At 39.1% G+C, this 24,006-nt stretch overlaps 1 protein-coding gene and 1 long non-coding RNA gene across 4 annotated transcripts in view; one reads left to right on the top strand and one right to left on the bottom strand.

The window, feature by feature from the left end:
• On the top strand, window positions 1-20,130 carry LOC123867754. The gene is made up of 3 exons (XR_006796488.1): window positions 1-132; window positions 5,022-5,027; window positions 20,120-20,130. It is a non-coding gene; the product is annotated as an uncharacterized LOC123867754 (long non-coding RNA).
• LOC123867740 overlaps window positions 127-24,006 on the bottom strand; it is a 101,565-nt gene continuing 77,685 nt past the window's right edge. For 2 of the 3 annotated variants that reach the window (XM_045909966.1, XM_045909967.1), the window contains exons 2-7: window positions 8,713-8,909; window positions 5,649-5,777; window positions 4,695-4,814; window positions 4,007-4,169; window positions 2,494-2,622; window positions 378-1,402 (exon numbers count right to left, since the gene is read on the bottom strand). In XM_045909966.1, coding sequence (XP_045765922.1) covers window positions 1,186-1,402; window positions 2,494-2,622; window positions 4,007-4,169; window positions 4,695-4,814; window positions 5,649-5,777; window positions 8,713-8,909 — 955 coding nt within the window. In that variant the 3' untranslated portion in view covers window positions 378-1,185. Of the gene's footprint in view, window positions 1,403-2,493; window positions 2,623-4,006; window positions 4,170-4,694; window positions 4,815-5,648; window positions 5,778-8,712; window positions 8,910-24,006 lie in introns of all 3 variants that reach the window. The other variant, XR_006796486.1, reaches the window with a different exon arrangement.

Here is a 24,006-nt window from a genome sequence, read left to right as displayed (position 1 = left end):
AGTGCCTATTCCATATCAAATAATTTTGCTGGTAACAACTCGCTTTTGTTATAACTTGATGACCATGTCTCTTAAGTTAACAGCTTCATACTTCTTTGTTCGGGATTTTATCAACCCTTTATATGGTTTCTTGTTCTTGTTGTTTCTCTACTTTACTATATCCACGGAGAGAATTTAGTATAGGGCTGTCTCCAATACAAATAATAAAGACAAAAATCTCAGTGGTCGTTTATAATTATGCGTCACCAACCAATCACAAACGAGCTTATGTTTTCGAATTGAATTTCAAACGTTTTTTGATAGAGAGAGTTCCCTAATAGAGCAGTATGGAAAACTTATTGCCCGTTCCCACTTATCCGATTACCTAGTCTTTTTTCTCGGTCAGTCTAAATAGACGGATGTGCCACTGGCAGTACAATTTGTATGGAGCTGTTCACATTATGACTGATTCGGGAAAAAAGACTGATCCGAGTTATTTGACAGACGTTTTGCCGCTGCGACGATCAGTCAAAACGACCGGATCGGATGAGTACGAACGAACGTTGCGGTTCGTTTATTGAGTTTTTTGTCATATTTGTGTGAGAGAGAGAGCTCTATTCTTACTTCTCTCCGTGGATATAGAGTATAAATACCTATACTAAAATCGCTACCAAGTACCAACCATCTGACCAAGGTTTGACGTCAACCAAATTGGTTTTATGTTAACACTATAATATTATAGATACAGTACATCTTTAACACACCACCCGATCTGACACCAAAGTTACGCGCGGTGTTTTTGGATATACAAAATGTATAAAATATGCTATAAATGCTTTAGGGTTCAAATCTTTTTCACGCAAAAACGGAGTACCAATCAACGTAATATTTTGTATATACCTGCTTAGGTAAAAAGAATTTTGCATATCGGTCGAGAAAATCGGTTGGGAAAAACGGGCCGAATTGAGATCCACCTCCTTTTTGGAAGTCAGTTAAAAGCAGGGAAATGACGAAGGCTATATTACATAAGTTAAATAGTAGCTTCTTTCCGTCAATAGATAGAGTACAACTTCTACAAGTTTTATTACCAGCGGACGCTTGTATTCGGGTGGCGTGTTATAAATGTTTCCGGTTCATAATACGAACAGCCATTCCAAATTTGAACACTGATTTTTTTTAAATCTATGTTTAAATATTTTCGTATCTCTAGCCTTTGCCTTCGTTAGGTATGGATATACACACTGTGGCAGGTCTCTGTCTGTCGCACGGCGCGGAGAGCGGCGTGCTTCGGGAGAGTTCGTCTGTGGTGGTCAGTTTGCACTCTACTACTCGGTAGTTGAAGGTCGTTGTCCCGCAGTCGGCATGCGGGGGCACTGAGTTGGGTATGCACTCCACTTTGGACTCTTCCTTGAATGGTGGGTAACTGAAAAGGATGAAACATTTTTTTTAAGCATTGTAGTTTTGTTATAACCAAATAAAGAATAAGATACTTATCTAAAATGAGTTTAAAATGAGTGATGACAAAATACTAGCATAGAGTAAGTAATTAATAGTACCTTCCAAGTATAGACTAGCGCTTGGCTGCAATCAGACCTGCTAGCAAGTGATGATGCAGACTAAGATGGAGCGCGCTTGCCTAGAAGTTGCCTATTCACTCTTGATTTGAAGGTACCCGTATTATAGGTGGAAGAGAAAACTGATGCCGGAAGGGCGTTCCATATCCTAGCAGTTCGGATTAGAAAAGAGGAAGCAAATCGCTTCGTAAGTGTTCGAGGTATTTCGACTACGTATTGATGCAGACCTTGATGATAAATGGATTTTATACACATAGCTCGATATTACGATACTCACACAACATAATCGTTAAGCACTTAGCTCGAGATCTATAGAGCGCACTTTGACTTTGACACAGTTAAAACGAGACAGTGTTATACCGCTGGCATAAATCTGTCCCGTTTTAACTGAAACTTGTCTAAGCACAGTCAAAGTGCGCTCTACAGATTTCAACCTCAGAAAAGTAAGGGTAGTGACACTATAACTGCCTCGTTGGTCTAGTGGTTATGATGTTCAACCACGGATGATGAGGTCCTGGGTTCGATTCCCGGGTCGGGTCAAAAGAAATTCTCGTTACTAGCCCGGAGTTAGGAAGTTGGCGGTGTGTCACCGCCAACGTTGGGAGCACGTAAAGCATGCGCCTAATCTCTTTCCGGTCGTGTCGGATTTCTGTACCATTGAGCTATGAGAGTGAGGGAATAGAGAGTGCACATGTGTTTGCGCACTCACTTGTGCACTATAATGTCACCCGAGTTGGCTATAGTCTATTATCTACGGATCAGCCGCCGTGGCTGAAATTCGATCGGCAGGACATTATAGACACTATGAGATTGCGTCGTAGAACTGAGAACTTTAGACATTTGCAGCAGAATATATGTTTTAACCGACTTCCAAAAAATGAGGAGGTTCTCAATTCGTCGGAATCTTTTATTTTTAGCAGTAAGTTATTTATTCTCTTACCTCATTGGTGGTGGAGTGGGAGATCGAGACAAGGGGAAACTGGCGACCTCTCGAGAGATCGCTAGTGATTTGATTGAGCCGAATGTCTGTTCAGGACTTAGCGGCGCTCCCAGAACTGACGCCATTCCTCTGTAAATAAAAATATCGTTTCTATATATAAAAGAAATTAAAGATAACTTATATCACTAATCGTCGTATCATTAAAATTCTGTAGCACTTTCTCCCATATCAATTGTTTGATTAGAATGTGCATAGCTGCAGCCCAAGAAGAATCATTGCGAGAACGCTTTCTTGCAATCCTTGCAACGTGCTGACGGGTATGATATTGTACGGGAGCTGTGTGTCTGTATGCTCGACCGTAGCAATAGGGAAATTTCCCAACCGAGCGGTGTTGTGCTCGGTAGCGCCAGCTGGGCCGACGGTTAGACGTTGACTCTTCTATATATAGTGCAATTTGGTAAACGCTCTGTCAATGCAATTGGAAGTTGCGTGTTTCTCCTTGTATTCCAATTAAGCTACCCATGCTGCCATCTAGGCGTAGGTCGTGAGTTATCAGGCTGGGGTTCGTGTTTCGAGCGTTGTTGATTGATTGAGTTTAGAACCGACATCTTGTGAAGGTGGCGACCGCTACAATATGATACCTAGAGTCGCGTGTGTTAAGCAACATTCAGGTCTCATGGACCCATTATGCCATCATAGAAAATACTAATATTCATAAGCACTACAAGACTTGAGGTATAGTATATTATGTCCACTATAAGGTTATAGATATTACTATGACTATGATACGCGGTTTCTATTTCTATACCTACAAATTTTTCAATATTATGATGCTTAACACAACTGAATCGCTAGGCGCTAGGAAAGGTAAATGTGGCAGCTACGATTCGTCGGCTCGCGCGTGTTACGTAAGGCTCGCGGGCTCTAAAGATACTATGCGATCATAGAAAATACTATGATATTTGCACAACAGAATTGCTAGGTATTAGGAAATGGGGCATGGATCATCGGCTCGCGTGTGTTACGCAGGATACGCAGGTTCTACACAATATAGCCGTATGACCTAATACCTAATACTCACCCAACAGAATCGCTAGGAACTAAGCAAGGTAATGGTGGTGGGCACGGCGTGTCTGATGTGTGTTAAGCATGATAATCGGGATTTCTATACATACTCAATAATAGGTACTCATTCACAGAATAGAATAGAATAGATTCAAATAAACTTTTACAAGTGCTTTTGAATCGTCAAACGATTTACCACTGGTTCGGAATGCCGTTCCTATCGAGAAGAACCAGCAAGAAACTCGGCGCTTGCTCTTTTCAATTGTTCAATTTACAATAATATTCCATACTATACAAGCAATTGCAGCCCCGCGCATTGCTGGAGCGAGTCAAATCCATGCTTTTCACAGTAAAGAATCGCTAAGTAAAGAAAGGTCAAAGCGGCTGGCGTGGCTCTTAGGCTCGTGTGTGTTATGCAATTTCTATACATTAGCTGACTGATACTCACACAACAGAATCGCTAGGCACTAGGAAAGGTAAGGGCGGCGGGCACGGCGCGTCGGCGCGCGCCGGCGACGCGGGCTCCGTGGAGCGCGGACAGCGCGGCGCTTCCCCTTCTTCGATCATGCCCAGCCAGCCGCGCAGCCTGCGCCAGAGGCCTCCTGGGCTACCTGGAATTGTAGTTATTCCAATTTGTTGGTAAAGTATGTTCAATGTGTATGTGTATTCTTGGGATAATGTGATTCAGTGGTAATCTCTCTTTCTATCATGTACTCTTTCTTATATCTCTTTATCTTGTTCTCTCTCTCTCTGTCTCTATCTCTCACATAGGAGTACCATGAGGGACGTGTGGCCTTGTTGTGACAACGCATATCAATCGATTGTGATTGTTAAGCAACGTTGACCCCAGTCGGTAAATGGATGGGTGACCGACTTCAGAGGTCCAAATTTGGCCTTTTCATTTCCTCCGTGGCTCGGAGAGCAGGTTAAGCCGTCGGTCCCGGTTATTATCACTAACATCTGATAATAACTGTAAATTAACCTAAGAGTCGTCGTTCTCTTAGTCGAGTTGTATGCAGAAGGATCTCGGATCTCACCGCATTATTATCCCAAGAGAACTCCTACCATTATGGGATCAATGGAAAAGGGGTCATGACCCTCAGTAATGAGGAATATGACTATAGAGGGGTACTCACGTGAATATTTCCTGGTGATCTGCGGGCTGAGCGGGTAGAAGTCGCCGTGGATGGGGCAGTGGAAGGCGAGCCGGCGCTGGCGGCGCTGCGCCGAGCGCATCAGCATGCACAGCACTATGCCTGGAAACACAATAAAACTATTTAGATACTCCTAAATAAACATACATTGACCGCCAAAATAATAAAATTATTACGAACAATTTTTAGACTAGGTTCAAACAGCGACAAAGATAAGTTTGCAGTTTGCACCCGCCATCATCATCAATCCATCGTCCGCGTCGGCTCACTAATAAGCATGGATCTCCTCTCAGAATTAGAAGTGTTTAGGCCATAGTCCGCCACGCTGGCAAAGCTCATCACTGTACCCAAAAAGGTGTGCGAAGTCTGCCTCAAAACTTGAACTGTCAATACATCTTTATTAGGAAAGAGCCAGCAAGCCAATAAAGTCCGACTTTGCCCAAACATACAACCCGGATAAATAATAGAGTATTAAAAGAGTAGGATTGCCATCCGCCCGGATTTTTACGGATTTGTCCCAATAAGACCCGGATATTGGAGATATTTCCGGAATCCGGGGCTTTGGGGTCCTGAATTTCGGTTGATTAAAGTCTTTTACTATGACTATAAGGCCAATGAGGGTTTTATTCTCTAGGTATGTATTGCCTTATTTCTTGGCCTTGTTCGCTATAAAAGCACACCTGTCATACCAGACTTACTTACCGTTAATGAAATTTTAATAAGTGTTTTGGGCTTTTTTGTGCACAGTTATATCTAGATGCCAGGGAAAAAACATTCTAATTAATATAAGAGCACTGGCAATGATACATATATATTATGGGACCAAACTCGCATAAGTTTCTCGCAGGCGATCCTGACCATGTTTTCAGGTTTTACGTATCCCAACTTCCATATGACGTATCTCAAGATTAAGTTGTCAAGCGAATTTAAACTTACCAGCTAATGTCATAAGAGCACCAGCGACGATGCACACGGGGCCAAGCACCCGCGAGTTTCCTGTGAAGGCGATCCTAGCCGCATAGTGGTCAGGTTCTTCGTTTTCACCACAACCTCGGTACGATGCCGCTGGAAAAATAAGATATCGTATTATTGAACGACTCTATATCCGTACATATTGTTATGAAAAATACTGTTTGTGTGTTCATTCGTTCGTTACATATTCGCGCATCGAGTTGCAACTTTGTAAAGTTGTTGTCAACACTTGCGTGAAGGTTTCTGACATGGTACCAAGTGGTACGACCCAGGTAGTAAGACAGCATATAATAGATTTTCAGGTCGTAGCCTCAAATAATATAGGTAGGATAAGTTTAGGTCAATTACTAAAATAAAAAATTAGGCACTTAAAATTAGTCGTTATTACACGAAATAGAAGTATTTATTTATAAGCATTTGTGTAAATAACCTCCGTAGAAAATTTCCATTCGAAAATATTTGTAGAGACACTTTGTTATTTCTAATTTCGATCGTTGTTTTGTGTCAAGTCTATTTATTAAGTAGGTAGGTAACCTAAATTAATATGAATCACTAAAAAATCACCGTCGAGATAAATGAAATCTAACCTAGATTTAACAACGAGAATTTTATTATTAAGCTTTTGATTTAAAAATTCACTAGAAATGCTTTCACAGACTTGTATATTTTAGTCAGTAGAAAGCTTTTCAGTGTCCACATCTCTAATTTTAGTTGGCATCGCCGAATAAATTGGAGCAAAGGAAATTGTCGACCTATCTACCATATCAGCGTACTTTATACCTAAGCGGAACTGGTTTGATTCAATTTTGGAATTTACAATTTCTGAATTGGCTTAGGTTTCCAAAGGTCAATGCCTTCCACCAGATAGCTGGGAGACTTCGGCATCTGTTAATTATCACCCTACAGGCAAAGTTTTACCGACAAGCATTTTAGCGTTCCGGCACAATTCGCGTAGAAACTGGTTTTATTTTATTTATTTTTATTTTGTGTATTAGCACATAACAGATTATAACAATAATAACTGTAATACAAGCCGTGAAAAAACTAGGCACTCTCCAAAAAATGTGTGTACAGCAGCAGTAATTATATAAATAACGGACGTGTCACTATTTAACCATAAACTAAAATGATAAAAAACAGCCAAACATTGAATCTATACATATAATAAAATTGCAGAAAAGTGGTGTCTGTACAATGGAAATATATAAAAAAAAAGTAGCAGGGGTTGTTATTATATCGATGCCGAACCCGAAATTGTGATTAATTTTTTTTTGTCTGTCTGTTTGTCTGTGTGTTTGTGCACGCTAATATCAGAAACCGCTTATTCGATTTAGATATGGTTTTCACTAGTATATCGTAGTAAGCTTCACTTAATATTTAGTGTTTATTTTTAACAAATTATGGCAGAAAAACCCTTACCTATGAAGGAGCTAAACTTTACAATAAAATACCGGCACAGATAAAAAATGTACACTCATTCAATGCATTTAAAACTGAATTAGCTGCTCACATTATGAGTAATTCAAGTTACTTCGATAAATGCATTGAATGAGTACTATTTATTTATGCAATAAAATGGCGAATAGTGTATTATTAGAGTTAAGTTCTCATGTGAATGACTTGTCTATGTCTTTATGAGAATAAATATCTTTAAACCTAAACCTTATTTCATGTCAATCGGTTCATAAATAAAAAAGTTATGTCAATTTAAACGGTATATGTAATTCAAAATATGCTGTCCGAAAAGTCACTATTCCACGCGAACGAAGTCGCGGGCACAGCTAGTATTAAATAAATACATGTTAGTGTAACAATTATAATAAGAAAAAACTTATATGAACATATTTTAGATAGGTATGGGTAAAGTTGTGGAGATGTCTTTTGCTTTTAGCATGCTTTCATGAAGACTACATCATCAGTTGAGTCATTTAGATTATGAGTTTACATGTCTTCGAATAAAAAAAGCATCTCTAGTTTTAGCTATTAGATCTGTTGACATATCTAAAAAAAATTGAAGTAGAAAAATATATTTTCAAAAGGAAAAATTTAAGAGCGGCCGGAAAGAGTTATTGGCCCACAAAATCCTCATAGAACGGAATGACAAGAAAATTGCTGTCGCCGAAAGGGATCTTTGAACGGATAAAGGGCCTGCAGGCTTTAAGCAATATTTCATACATCTATATTATATTGGTGACCGTTTTTATTGCTTATAGCCAAACGAGAAATGATTTTGCTTCGAAGTGTTATTGTGGCACTGACCTCTGCCTATTTATACATTTTCATTTACGCCAAGTAGATTTTTGATGAGAATTGCTTTAGCTTCATCGATATCTAACCGTTCACCCGCCTATTCATATTTTGTCATTTTGTGAATCTTCTAGCTAAGGGATCTTTGCCAAACGCTTAGAGGAACTTTTGCTACATTCCATTTAGCTCTGTGATACATTTGCACTTTAGTATTTTTAAAATGTTTGCAACCAAACGAATAATCGAGAAACTCAATTGTCCTGTCACAATGTCTGTTTGTCCATTATGCAGTCCCTTGCATTATATTAAGTTGAATTCAATGGACAATCAAATATATTCAATTCATTCTACTATTGGAACCAACATGATAATATTGCACTGCAGCCTACTTTTCCTGTTAAAGTAAGAAAACTAAAATCTTAGACGCAACACGCTAGGAAAACCTGTCCAAAGCAGCTTCTAGAAATTGTAATACAATAAAAAGTGTAAGTAAAGGCATTCTGTCTTTTTACCCGACTACGGCAAAGCCGAAAGGAAGGGTTATGATTTTAGCAGTCTATTTACATAGGTAGGTTCATACCAGTAAGCCGATTCCCAAAATTAAATTCCGTGCTTCATACATTTCCTTGTATAATTAGTAATTTATAAGTATACACGTGTTAAGTGTGACATTCTATAGCTCCTGGTGCTATCGCAGTTTGTTTCTGTCCTTCATTAATATCATCTTCATTATTATCCATATCTTAAACGTCATTGTCCAAGTTATAATCTACTAACTTACCAGTAAGAACACACCCAACAAGCATAAACAGGAATCCGAATATCGGCAATATGATCTGGCAGTTGGCTGCTACGACAACTCCGGCCACCGCCAAGCCGCCTTCCACTTTCTCCACCCTCAACCGCGATATAGCTGGCGGACATCTTGGCTTCCCCACTGGTGCGCGGACCAGAGGCTCACCAGGCGGTGACGTCGTCCTGTAAAAGATGAATTAGTTAAGTTTAGTAAAAAATTCTTGCAGAAGTGTACTTAGAGAGGAAGTTGCAAAAAATCATGAACAGAAATATTGAATAAAAAGAATTGAAGAATTAAAGCATTGAAGAATTTCAGGTTGAAGAAGATTTTGGTGAATTTTGGAGAAGTTTTTGCAAATCACAGTGAACCGAAAGAATAGATAGAACTTGGAAACTTATAGCTGGTAAAATAAAGATGGCCTGAATGCTTTCGAAAGATTAGATCATTAAAAATAGAGAAAAATGGTCTCCTTTGGTTTCCGAGGTCTGTTCCTTTAGCATGAAACTGATTATCATATTGCTACTATCACAATTGCAGTTGTGATTATTATGATTGGCTTCTTATCAAAGTACGGTAACAGACACTGCTTTATTTTAATACTAGCTGATGCCCGCAGCTTCGCCCGCGTGGATTGGTCAGATCCTCTGCAGCATTAGGATTGAGGAGTTGGAATCCAATTTTTTTATGAAACAATGTCACAAAGTTCCTCTATCGATTAAAAAAGAAATGACGCAAATCGGTTCAGAAATCTCGGAGATTTCGGTGTACATAGGTAGAAAAACACAATTCCCTTTTTGAAAGTCGGTTAAAAAAGTAGCCTATGTTACTCCCTGGCCAATTCTCTACTTGTCTGTGAAAATCCCGTCAAAATCGGTTCAGCCATTCCGAAGATTAGCCTTTTCAAACAGACAGACAGACAGACAGACAGACAGACAAAAATTTTAAAAACGTGTGATTCAGTGTTGGTATCGTTCATATAACCATATGAGCTTAATATGAGGTAGTTATTTCGAAATTACAGACAGACACTACAATTTTATTTATTAGTATAGATATCTCTTTCTCTATCATCTTAACTCTGATTTACTGCTACTCTCTCGATATTGGCTAAAACACACAGTTACGTCAAGACTGTCATGAATTAACCAATCACAACAGTTGCACTTGTAGTAATAAATAGCAGGTTCAAAATAAATACAAGGAACAGGCATGGACCTAAAAATAAAATAGGCTAGATAGATCAAAGAAGACGAGTAGGTACTATACATATAAACAAAGTTATAGTAAACCAGCAATCATTATGATGTCATTGAACAATTACATCAAGTTACGATAGTTCTTCTGTCGCACCGCTAAATATAACAATATGTTCACAGGAAGTTGCATAAAGCGGTAGCTGACGGACGGACAATGGCACCGACAGACTTATGAAATTATATTTTCGTGAAACGCGGAAGCTCTCGTGAACTAAAAACCATTTTGTATCATTCACTGACAATTTGCCAAGTCATTAAGGTCATGACATATCATCGTGATTGTAAAATCATTTGCAATCTTAATCTTTAGTTGTATAATGCTAGAAAATATTAAAAGGTTTACAATTCTTTAAACTTTTTTGGCAAAAATAGCCTCGTAATTAATTTAAATAAGGCAGTAACTAAGATTTAAAATTAAGGTACCCAAGAGGAAGAGTGGAGTCTTCCACCAGACGTAGTAAGTATAACCCTAGAAATCTAACTAGCTGATGCCAGCAACATAATTTTCATGGTTCTGGAACTAGAGTTCAACAATCCTATTAGAATTTTTCAAAACCTTTCTTATTGGACAGTCCATATAGTTTTTTTTGATCCATCGGTTTAAGTTGTACGAGTATATTTGTATATCAGCCAGTTAATACTTTCATGTGTATAGATAAGTAAAACCGGGATAAAATCTAGTGTTGCAGTTTAACGCTCGCAGCCTTGAAATTTCATCTTTAGCTTGCCGCTTTGGTGATAGATATTTTCGTTTCACACATTGTTTCTTCGCAATTGGCACTTTTACGATTCTTTCGTGTATTTGTTTCTATGACTGATTTATTTTTACTTACCTACCGCTAATAAAATCGACGCTGTTTGTTTAATTCTATGATCGGATTTATACTTTAGGGAATCATTAACGGTTTCATTTTTTTTGCCTTCTAAATGTGGTATAGAAGCAGGCGTTACTTTGCGGAAGTCCATGATAACCGAAAGCTCTTGGTTGGTTTTCCTGCATGTTTAGCAGTGGGAGGGCGGGCGGTGCATATCGCATGATGCATGTTGCACCATACGGGTTTGTCTGTTTCATATCAAATTAAGCTTTTGATTCCTTACATTTTTTGTTTTCAATATTATTCGGTTTGATTTAAATTTTTATGTGACTTATTTGTGCGTGTATGTATTTCAAGATACTATCTGACGTGTTTCGGCTTGCACAGCTGTACACTATTCATGAGCAGCTGTAAGCTATAGTTGAATACTAAATCACCGTTGTTTCACTATGCACTATGCACAGTTATTTTTAATGGCAGGAAATCTATTGAAGTTTAAAGTATTCCACAATTTGATTCAGAAAAAAGTAAAAATCAGAAGTTTTTCGCTGTAACAATATTTATGGCCAGACTACGACTATGAACTTGGTTGTGATTATTGTAAAACCAGGTGTACCAAAACAGCTATAAGTTGTCCTATATAAATAATAGGCGATCGTGATTTTTGACAATAGGGATAGGTTTAAAAAATAAAATATATGCCAGAAATATTATTTTTAGAGATATTACAAGTTATAACGCTGGCGGCATGAAACAAAACGACACCAACTTTCGCTTTCATCATAACAACCAATTTTCATGACAATAATCCGGGACTGTCCTAATAAGACTCTTTCAGCACGGTCACCCTACACTGTTTACCAGTATTTCAACCGAGACTTGTTTGTTCTACAGAACGTGTGTGTCATTAATAAGCTTTGTGAAATAGATATGGGCAGTAAACAAAGAATGGCATAATAATATCATTATTGAGAAAGTATTCTGCTCACGACAACGCGAGGAAACCGCTCACGCCGTCATTATACATATAATATATTGAGGAATATACTCTTTTGTTTTATGGAATCTCTACATTAAATGAAAAACATGTTTGTCTATGGAATGTGTAAGCCCGTAGCCCACCCGTGCATGGTGCAAAGCCGGAATGAGCATCCAAGAAATTCTGGCGAGGTCAGCAAAGGTCGGCACTGACATGTTCAGGAATATACTAAGACCCCGAAAAGGCCAGGTCTCCGTTACTTTATAAAAGCTGAAAGTTTGTATTGTAATTTGTACCACAGAATAATATAATGATTGTACATCGTACCCACATATGTGCCTTAATACAGGGAGGAACGATCAGCGACTATAAATTTTGGATCATCTGAATAAAATTCAAAATTGAAAATGTTTTTATTCATTTAAACTTTTACAAATGCTTTTGAATCATCAAAATAATCTACTACTGGTTCGGAATGCCGTTCCTACCGAAAAGAACCAGCAAGAAACGCGGCGGTTGCTCTTTTCAAGTACATTTTCAATTTACAATAATATGCCAATAATAGATAATAGATAGGATAGAAAAGTATTTTTTATTTCCCCTAAACTAAATTTAAAAACAAAAAATGCTTAAGTACCTACCTATAACAAATTATTTATTACTATCGATCCCTATTTTATCGCTCCCGTATCTACTACATTGTTGATCAGGCTCTCATCCCATCTCAGATTTTATTATAAAATGCCATTTAAAATGAATGACGTCGTCACGTGTGACGTGGCGGTATATGGCGTTATGACGTCACAGAAATACCTACAGAGTAGCTATACGTATTCTATACGTCATTGTACTATTATGCACGGGAAACTCCTTTATAGGTAGGTACTTTGTAGGTTGCTAATTACGTATTCTATTCTTAGAAAGTTCAATATTAGAAGTAAGTACCTACTCAACCTAGTATGCTATTACTTGGCTATTACGCCATAGGTAAGTTGACAAACTACTTATTATGGCTCAGTTATAGACTATAGTAGTACACATAGACACACACACACACAAACGCGCACGCACGCACACACATGCACACACACATGCACACACGCGCACACGCACACACGCATAAGCACTCAATGTGCTTTGTTAGGCGTAGGATAGGCTGTACAGCATAGCCATCCCATACGGCACAAAAATGGTCTACCTACTGGAACGTAATGAAACAACGGCTGGATGCTAACTGACTGTTTATTAAGAAATGCACAAGTACCTGCATTGTGCAACATTATTAGTTGCTCCGAACACTACACTTTTCCCCCCTTTTTAAACCCAATAGAACATAGTTATCACATAGTTATTAAACTAGACCTTCTTCTTACGATGATATGCTCGCAAAGCTCTAGCGGACGCGCCTGGGGGCGGCGGTGTTGGAGAGTGCACATCTTCCGGCGCCTGCGTTGCACCCTCGCCCCCAGGCGACCCGACCGCGTCTTCGAATGTAACGTCGGCATCGCTATCCGTACGTGTCATACTGATCACTTCTACCCACTTTGAATGAGCATCTAAGACGATCAAATATTTCTTACCTGCACATTCCGCAAAATCGGCGTGCACGCGTTGCCACGGGCAAAGTGGGTACTCCCAGGGATGAAGTGTGGCGCGGGGTGGGGAGTCGCGGACTATCCGACACGCTTCACATTCTCGACACAAGTCCTCGATATCGCGATCTAAACTAGGCCAATAGACATAGCTACGAGACACATTTTTCATTTTATTAATGCCCAGATGGCCTTCATGTATTTCCTTTAACACGCCTTTACGCAATGATGGCGGAACTATAATTCGATATTTATAAATTAAACAACCCAGTTCTAAAACTATCTCATTTCGCCTCGCAAAATAAGCTTTTTCCTCCTCGCCGCCCGCTACTGACGACGGCCAACCAAACATCACAAAGCCGACTATTTTACTTAATAAGGGGTCTTTCTTTGTCTCCTTACTAACGTCTTTAAAACTAATCGGCAAGTTCTCTTCGATAAGTTGAACATAGCTTACGCACTCCGAAGGGGTCGCCCGTCGGCACGGCAATGGCAGGCGGGACAAAGCATCGGCCGGGCCGTTGTCCGAGGAACGCACGAACTCCACCGTGAAGTCATACGCCGACAAGCGCGCAGCCCACCGCTGCAAACGGCTGGCGGCCGTCTGGGGGATTCCACATTTCTTTCCGAAAATGAAGCTTAAGGGCTGGTGGTCTGTGCGCAATATAAACTGTCTACCGAATATATACTGGTGATGTTTTGTAATGCCAAAGAAAATAGCTAGTGCCTCTTTATCAAGTTGGCTATAATTTTTTTCGGTATCATTTAATGTTCGCGAAACACAGCTAACAGGGCGTTCACTGCCGTCCGGATAACGGTGCGCGAGCACAGCGCCCAAGCCATACGCGCTGCTGTCCACGGACAGTACCAACGGCCGACCCTCTTCATAGTGAGCTAACACCTTATCACCCAACAGTGCGCTCTTGGCCCCCGAAAACGCGGCCTCGCAACGTGCATTCCATTTCCAAGTTACATCCTTTTTCAGTAACGCGTGTAACGGAAATAATAATGTACTGAGGTTCGGTATAAATTTCCCATAGTAGTTCAATAATCCAAGAAAACTTTTTAATTGTGTCACGTTTTCGGGGCGTGGTGCGTCGTGTATCGCTTCTATTTTATTCGGATCAGGGTGCAACCCGGATTTATCGATAATGAAGCCTAAATACTTCACACTAGGTTTCAGAAAACTACATTTACTTAACTTAACAGTAAAACCCATCGACCGCAACCGTTCAAGTACCGCTCGTAAATTGGCTAGGTGTGTTTGTCTGTTTGAGCCCGTCACACAAATGTCGTCTAAAAATACTACCGTTCCAGGAATCCCTCGTAATGTTTCCTCCATTAATTTTTGGAATTTTTCAGGAATGCATGATAACCCGAATGGCGTGCGGCGGTATACGAAAGTACCTATATGCGTGGTAATAGCAGTATAGGCTTGCGAGTCCTCGGATAACATAACCTGTTGATATGAATGCTTTAAGTCTATTTTCGAAAACTCTTCCCCCCCACTCAATGAAGCAAATAGTTCCTCAATTCGAGGCAAAGGATAAAAATCACGTTTTAATTTCGGGTTAATTGTGACTTTATAGTCTCCGCATATTCGTATTTCACCGCACGCTTTTACAACCGGTACGATCGGCGTGCCGTACTCCGAGTGGTCCACGCGGTACATGTACCCCTCGCGCTCGAGTCGCTCGAGCTCGGCCTGCACCCGGCCGCGCAGCGCGAGCGGCACCGGTCGGGCTTTCACATACACGGGTTCCTGGTCCGTGAGCTGTAATTGAATGGTCTTCTTACAAGTGCCTAACGTATCCGTAAATACTTCTGGAAATTCGGCGGTTAACCGGTCCACAAATCGATCGTCGGCTATCTCTTTTAATGTGATTTGTGTAACGTCTAAAGCTCGAAGCCAATCTCGGCCCAGCAAAGGTCGAGAACCGTTTTGTATTACATATAATGTCAAGTTAGGTACACGCACTTCCCCAACCGTGACATCTACATGCACATACCCCAACGACTCGATCTGTGTACCCGAATAACAACGTAATATTAAATTATCGGAGATTAGTTTTTTATGAGAAAAAAGTTTATAAAAAAGTTGATCACTAATCGCCGAAATACGACTACCCGTATCAATTTCACATTCCAAAAGATGCTCGTCTATTTGCACTTTAAGAAAATATGGTCCGTTACCTTTGGCTGCCAGTTCGAGGTTAAAGAAGTCGTCTTCCTCCGAGACACTTCCATCCAGCACATAATTATTACGCACATTAGACTCGTAATTACGCACTTCATCACACATTATTTTTAGGTGCCCGCGGCGGAGGCACTTATCACAATTAAATTGCACATATTTGCACTTGTTTGCCCGATGCGGCTTTCCGCACCGCCAGCACCGCACAGCCGCACCCGACTCCGCCGGTCCCGACGCGCCGCGGCCGCCGCGCTCGCCGCGCCCGCCAGCAGCGCTCGACTCCGCCGGTCCCGACGCGCCGCGCCCGCCGCGCTCGCCGCGCCCGCCAGCCGCGCTCGACGGCGCGCGCGCCGTGCCGCGCCGCCCGCTCGCATGATGCAGGCCCTCGCCTGCCTCGCCGCCTGCACTCGAGGTCGATGTCGAAGTCATCGTAGACCCGCTCACCTCCGCATGCTTTTCTGCAGCCTCCAACGCAAGAGCTAGCTCCACAGCCTCCTTGTATTTGATGTCTTTTTCGGCGAATATTCTAGACCGCATCAGTTCGTTTGCCAACCCTGATACGAACTGATCTCTTAAATTTTCCTCTAACATCGTTCCAAAATTGCAAGTTGTTGCCAGATGTTTTAAGTTGTGTAGGTATTCCGTGAGGGACTCGCCTGGACGTTGACGACGTAAGCGAAAAACATGGCGCTCGGCTATTTCGGAACGTTTTGGCTCTAAGTGTTCCGAAACCAATTTCACTAATTCGTCGAAACTTTTCGATTCAGGATGCGCCGGCGAACATAAATCGCACATCAAAATGTACGTCGCTTCACCCACGATAGTAATTAACAATGGCACTTGTAATTCATCTTTCACTTCGTTTAAAAGTATATACTGCTTAACTCGCCTTATATACGCGGGCCACTGCTTGGAATTTAAGTCAAATGGTTCTAATTTACCTATAGGCATTGTATTTTTACAATATTCACTTTAAAACGCGTGGTAAATTATATAAAATACACAAACTCGTCGCCAGTGGAACGTAATGAAACAACGGCTGGATGCTAACTGACTGTTTATTAAGAAATGCACAAGTACCTGCATTGTGCAACATTATTAGTTGCTCCGAACACTACACCTACTAAGACTGACCAAAAATTCTAGCCATCTTACTTTTAAATTCAGTGATCTTCTCTTAGTAATATAAAAAAATAAATTATGTAGGTCACTATACCTACCTAGATTTTTTTTAATTTTTATAGTAAGTATTAGGTAGGTAGGTAATTATGCCTAATAATATATTGAGTAAAAAAATTGCAGTCAGTGGGGAGTGGGGACTGCCGACAATCACTTCAACAGTAAAAGTGTAATTTTCAAGTGTAGTTCAACAGTAAGTTTTCAGAATTTTACTACTCGATGCTTCATAGATTTTTTATTAGATCATTGGTCATTTCACAGGAGGTCGTTACTCGCGTCCGCGTCGTCCTACGTCACACGGCGATAAAGTTCATACAAATGGAGTAAATACACAGAATGTTGATTGCGCAAACAAATGAAAATCGTTACCCCTCGATTGATACATAAATTGTTAATTTTACTGTCAATACGCCCCACTCGTGAGGGAGTGACGCAAAATATTCACAATATTATGTTTTCACAATAGTATGTAAAGTCTCAATTCATTAAATTGTCAGTAGTTTGGCTGAAACCGGTAAGTGTGCAAGTATGCCTCTCTTATGTCCCGGCCACAACGCGTTTTTTAAGGTAGGTCTTATAGCACAAGTAAAGGGAAAATCCAAAAATCGTGAATTTGTGGTTACATCACAAAAAAAATTAAAATGTGTTCACGAAAAATTAATTTACTAAATCACATGCACTTGCAGTATCACACTAATATTATAAAGGCGAAAGTTTGTATGTGTGTGTGTGTGTGTCTGTGTGTGTGTGTGTGTATGTTTGTTACTCCTTCACGCAAAAACTACTGAACGGATTTGGCTGAAATTTGGAATGAAGATAGATAATATCCTGGATTAGCACATAGGCTACTTTTTATCCCGGAAAATTAAAGAGTTCCCACGGGATTTCGAAAAACCTTAATCCACGCGGGCGAAGTCGCGGGCATCGGCTAGTTCTTCATAAAAGTGTTAGGGTATGTATACCATTGTACGGAACCCTTCGTGTGCGAGTCCGACTCGCACTTAACCGATTTTTTCCCATGGATATAGTTAGAGACGGACTTTGTCTGTGTCGGTGTTAGCTGGCGGGCGTGCTCTGCCTCTTTGGAGTGTTTTTTTTTGTTAAAACTGACTGGAAAGCGCTCTAAGGGGGTGCCGTGCGTATGTCGACGAGCGCCGGCACAGACGGGGTCCATACTTGTATAGTTTATCTAACTTGTTACAAATAACTACAAACTTGACATTGGCTAATCTTTGTAAAGCCAGACGAGAGAGGAAAAATGAAATTAATGTCGTGAAACTAATTTAGTACCACTAATTTCGTAATGTAAATTCTGCTTTATATAGCCTGTATCTTTTGGGCAATCGTGTTCCAACCTAGACCTCATCGTTGCAAATCCATTTAACGTAAGTTGATAGTTAGAGACCAGCCGGGCGATTCAGAACACTCGATTCGGTAAGTTATCGTTCGATAAGATGTATTTTTCAATGGAAAGTACGTCTTATCGAACGGTAACTTTCCGAATCGAGTGTTCTGAATCGCCCGGCTGGAGAGTGATAATTAGGCTACTTTTATCCCGGAAATCAAAGAGTTCCTACGAGATTTTTAAAAACCAAAATTTACGTGACATTTTTCGCAGTTTTGCCTGACTGCCTAGCTCCAAAAAGTTACAGGTGCACGTCCCGAATCGAACTCTCGACCTCCAGAATAGGAGACGTACGTCATTAGACAGGCCCTAATTTGTATTTAGCGCGTCCTCGTCCAAATAGGTAGACACTTAACTGGGCTCTCTCTGTCACTCGTTTCATACAATCGTAGTTCCAATTTCATTTGAATATTAAGCAACCAAAGTCCATGAAATTTTGCAGACATATTCTAGAAACTAATATCTGTGTCTGTGGTGTTTTAGATTTTTCTAAAAATATGTAGTTTTAAAATTACAGGGGCTCAAAGATTTGTATGGAAAGACCGCGTAACTTTGAAACCGAATATTTTAAGAGAAATCTGGAAAACCACAGACATAGATATTAGTTTCTAGAATATGTCTGCAAAATTTCATGGACTTTGGTTGCTTAATACTTTAATGAAATTGGAACTACGATTGTGTGAAACGAGTGACGGAGAGAACCCTCTTAATTATAATAGCTTTATAAACAAACCCTGAAAACGTCTTTGAATTTTGATTACCATGTTCAAACAACGTTATCTATTTACCGCTTTACATAAATACCTATCCAGTAATTATTCGTAAAAGCTCTTACGACGTAATTTATGTAACAGAAAGGTCAAGTTGAAGGTTGCGACTTGAGGCTTGTTATAATTATTAAAGTACTAATGTATATTCTTACTTAGACTTTAAACATTTTTAACCTCCGACCCAAAAAGAGGGGTGTTATAAGTTTGACGTGTGTATCTGTGTATCTGTCTGTGGCTCCTAAACTAATGAACCAATTTTAATTTCGTTTTTTTTTTTGTTTGAAAGGTGGCGCTTGATCGAGAGTGTTCTTAGCTATAATCCAAGAAAATCGGTTCAGCCGTTTGAAAGTTATCAGCTCTTTTCTAGTTACTGTAACCTTCACTTGTCGGGGGTGTTATAAATTTTTAATTTACACTTGTATAGTTTCTTAATCAAGTAAAGTTAGTTCTTTAGTCAGAAGTCAGAACCAGAATATGCCTGAGTTTTCGTACTAGATTTTTTAAATCCCGCGGGAACTCAGGCGCGAAAAATCTGTCTTTTCCCATAAGTTTAATATACAATATACACGAAATAACTAAGTCCTAGTTGTACCTATAGTTAAGTCAAAAACGTTCGAATGTTTTCTACTGAAAATAATCTTTATACAATTTATGTCAGCAGTTAATCTTTCCATAGTAACCCGTTTTGTACCAATTTATTAGTAAAAATATAATTAATTATCATAACTAATTACATTGGCTTTTACCCCGAGTTTATTTTTACGATACTTAAACATGAGAAACATCGTTAGAATTAGAAACACTAAAATCACTCATCTTTTGACAGCTGTTTACTAAATTTTTTGCGCGCAAAATTCTATTAAAATAGACTGAGGTTACTTCCCTTCAAGTGGAATAGTACTGGTAGAGCTCATAGTTTCACTGTACGTCGTGCAAGGCCGTAGGCAGGAACTGATTTGGGGGAAATCAGGATCTTTTCCGTACCCTCTCGTGGTTTTTTTTTTGCCCGACATAACCCTGTACGGTTCCTGGTTTTTGAAACGAGTTTAGCCATTGCAAAATTTCATGTTTTGAAAGTATGTACCTTTTAAATAAGAAAATTAGGGAAATAAAATGTTACGCAAACAAAACTGCAAGTGAAGCGAATTGTTTTCGGTACTTATTTAAAAAAAAAATGTAAATTACAGAATGAGTAAATATAGGTAACACTTTAAAAATAATTTTCTCTTCCTACGGCCTAGCGTCGTATTCCTAATCGGTCTAATTATGGTAGGTGTTTTCTTGAGATAATAATGCGGTGGGCGTCCCTGATTCTTCTACATGCGAATCTGCTATGGTTCAAAAACGTGATTTCACATTTAACTCTGTAAACATAGCAACGGATTTAGTTCGTTTTTATAGTTCGGAATTTTCTTATTTTCAGTGCTGAAGATTTATGTTATTCTGTTTTCGCCAGTTTTTACGGAGAGGCATTACGTTTCTAATAGGTAGCGTAATTTACCTACAATGCTAGAGACTAGAGAGAGCTATGCTTGAAGTTAGGTACTATACGTGCTCAAATCAGAAATGCTTAGATCCGTAGCAGAACAAAAGTAACCAAGATAGATCGGCTTAGCTAAGCTGAAGTGGCAATGGGCAGGGCACATAGTTCAAAAACCAATAGACCAGTAAGAGTTGGGGTCCCAGGATGGCTAGAATAGCGACCTTGTATCGAAAAGCGCAACGTTGGAATAATGGTTTGACCCGCCGACCTTTCGGAATTCAGTCCGCGCTCCTTAACCGTTGAGCTATTGAGGCTTTAATCTAACAATATTAGGATCATGAATGAAATATTACCTACGTCCGCCGACCCGCGCTAAATATGGAAAGTCAATAGATAAAATAATATGCCAATGCCCATTGTATTATAATTTTATCCCTTTTGTGTTTAGTGAGCGTGTTCCCTGCATACTAACCTATACTAATATTATAAAATATATTCAAAATTGTGTCTGTTTGGGTGCTCATCCGCTGAACAGACCTTGGTGTTAACACAGAGATAAGTAGCTTGCATTGTGGAAAACCTAAGCAGAGCTGTTTTGGTTGATAATTAGCACAAATATACAAACCGTTCCCGGTGCGATACACACAATTTACCTATTAAATTGCTTGAAAAGTGAGAGTCAAGGAAAAAATTTGTTTAACTCCTCATTCCTTAGACTGTTTTTGAAAAAAAACTAGCGTTTTAGAAGTAGGTAATGAACGACAAAGTTTTAGCAATGCGGAACCCTACCTTTATAATAATAATAAAGTTAAGCACATAAAGAAGTTTTTTTTGAAATACTTAATCTTTAGTTCGCAGAGTATTTTTAACCCCCGACCCAAAAAGAGGGGTGTTATAAGTTTGACTATATATTGTATAAACTAATGAACCGATATTAATTTAGTTTTTTTTTTGTTTGAAAGGTGGCTTGATCAAGAGTGTTCTTAGCTATAATCCAAGAAAATCGGTTCAGCCGCTTTTCAGCCGTTTGAAAGTTATCAGCTCTTTTCTAGTTATTACAGTAACCTTCACTTGTCGGGAGTGTTATAAATTTTTAATTTACACTTGTTATTAAATAACTTAAATAATTTTGAAGTGAGTGCCTGAGTAGGCTGCTAGAGATTCCGGAAGCAAACAACATTCAACAATGAATGGTCCATGACAATCATCCGCAAAACTGACACAATAATAGAAAGAATAGAATAGAATTCGCGACGGTAGCTAACCGGCTATCCATTTGTCCACGGCCAATGGATCGGAAATTGTACGGAAAATCGGTGCCAATCCAAGCCAATACAATCCTTTACCTTAGAATGCATCGTTATAAAATATAATATGCTTATGAAACAAACCGGCCAAGTGCGAGTCAGTCTCGCACACGACGGGTTCCGCACCATATCGTACAAGATATAGTACCTAACACTTTTATATAAAACATTGCAAGTTTATGCAATTTAGTAAACAAAAAATGAATTTGTGGTTACATCACAAAAAAAATGTGTTCATGAACAAATAAATAATTAGTATTTTCAACTTTCACAGTAAGATTAATATACCAAGTGTTGTATCATATGCAAGGGTACCTGTACATTCTAAAACAGATATTTATTTATTTTTATCCATAATTTTTGGTTTATCGTGCAAAATGTCGAAAAAATACGGAACTCTCGGGGCGCAAGTCTAGCTCGCACTTGGCCGGTTTTTATCTTTGCTACCTATATTAATTATATGGTTACATTTTCAATGATATAAGATAATAATTTTGCAAGGATATATTTAGAGATAAAATAATTTTATTTTATCTTTCGCTAATGTCCTCGCTCTATATATTATACTCAAGAGATTTTCAACATTGTTTTTAATTCTTTAATTCAAAATTTTACTAGCTGATCCACTCCGGTTTCGTTCAGGTGTACCTAACCTACCTTATTCCTGAAAATCCTTTCTTGGTGGGAGTCTACGTCACAAAATCTACATGCAAAATCTCAAACTCCTTTTACCCAAGCGGTTTAATTTTTGATCATTTTGCTTGTATACAAAAGCTGACTAAGTATTAATTTTTTTTAAAGTACTCCTACAAAAGTAATAAATAACGTTTCAGACTGGTAAGTAGAGTGACATTAGTTTATTAAACAGCAGTAAAGACAACAAATTGGAATATTTAAGTCAATAATAATGACACAAAATTCCTTGTGATGAATAATAAAATGATTATATGGACAGAGTTCAATTTATTTTGTTTATGGGTTCTACTTAATTTACAAAAGTGTATTTTTAACCCCCGACCCAAAAAGAGGGGTGTTATAAGTTTGACGTGTGTATCTGTGTATCTGTGTGTCTGTGTATCTGTGTATCTGTCTGTGGCATCGTAGCGCCTAAACGAATGAACCGATTTTAATTTACTTTTTTTTGTTTGAAAGGTGGCTTGATCGAGAGTGTTCTTAGCTATAATCCAAAAAAATTGGTCCAGCCGTTTAAGAGTTATCAGCTCTTTTCTTGTTTTCTTGTAGAAAAGAAGGTCAGATAACCGTTAGGTTCATAATATTATGTCAATTGACAAATGTCAAGCTGTCAAGATGGACGTTGCCTAAATACATAATTATTTATTTGAAAATGATGCTTTGGAAAACTCAAATACTTTGTCGGGGGTGTTATAAATTTTTAATTTACACTTGTAATTATTGTAGGTACTTATCTAACTTGTTATGCAATAAATAACAAAAAATTTAATGATGTTAGGAGGGAGGGTTGGTGTTTGTTTAAATAACTCTGTTATTAAAATTCTATCACTAAAATTGACGATAAGACGAATTACTCCTCCGTGTTACGGAGGAAACGAAAATTTGGCATTTTCGACTTCCAAATTCAATTTCTTATCAATTAGTAATCAGTTACCGACTTGAGTCAAAGCTGATTAAGGAACTATATAGGCAGGTCAACGTTGCTCAACAATGACGAAAACGATATGCGCTGTCACGCAACTAAGCCACGCGTCCCTCAAAGGATTGCTCCTCTAGTGATATGACATCTCTCTGACTTTATGAATGCAATGCTATGAATTAGTATGAGTGTAGGTTACACACATTCTTATTTAAAAATAAAAGTTTGAAAAAAAGAAAAACCTTCACTCAGATTATTATACGTCAGGACTGTTTTTGTTATCATTGTTTATTTTATGTTGTTGTGAGAAAAAATTAAAACTAAATTTTTACAAAGGAACTCGTGCCGTTTAATTACTTTATCACCAACGCACCGAGGATTCCTTTACTGGTGACCTCTATATACGAACATGAGTAAGGACGTACGAGGCACGTCGGCATCATCGCCGCCCGGCGATAGCGAGGGGAACGAGTCGACAAATCACAACAATGTTTTTAAAGTTGGAGTACGAGTCCCTAGCTCACTCATCAGCGACCTCACTGAGGGAATAGCTGAGCTACGGAAGCAGGTTCAACAAATGGCGACGCAGAGGAACAGCAGATCACGTTCTCGCACATCCCAAGGCACGCGTAATTCCTCAAGGCAACGAACACAATCCAACTACAGGAAGTTTCCGCTGTGTTGGTA

Source organism: Maniola jurtina, chromosome 8, assembly GCF_905333055.1.
Source record: "Maniola jurtina chromosome 8, ilManJurt1.1, whole genome shotgun sequence".
Taxonomy (NCBI): Eukaryota; Metazoa; Arthropoda; class Insecta; order Lepidoptera; family Nymphalidae; genus Maniola; species Maniola jurtina.
The sequence above is the reverse complement of the archived record's forward strand: the minus strand, read 5'-3'. Positions and strand labels throughout refer to the sequence as shown.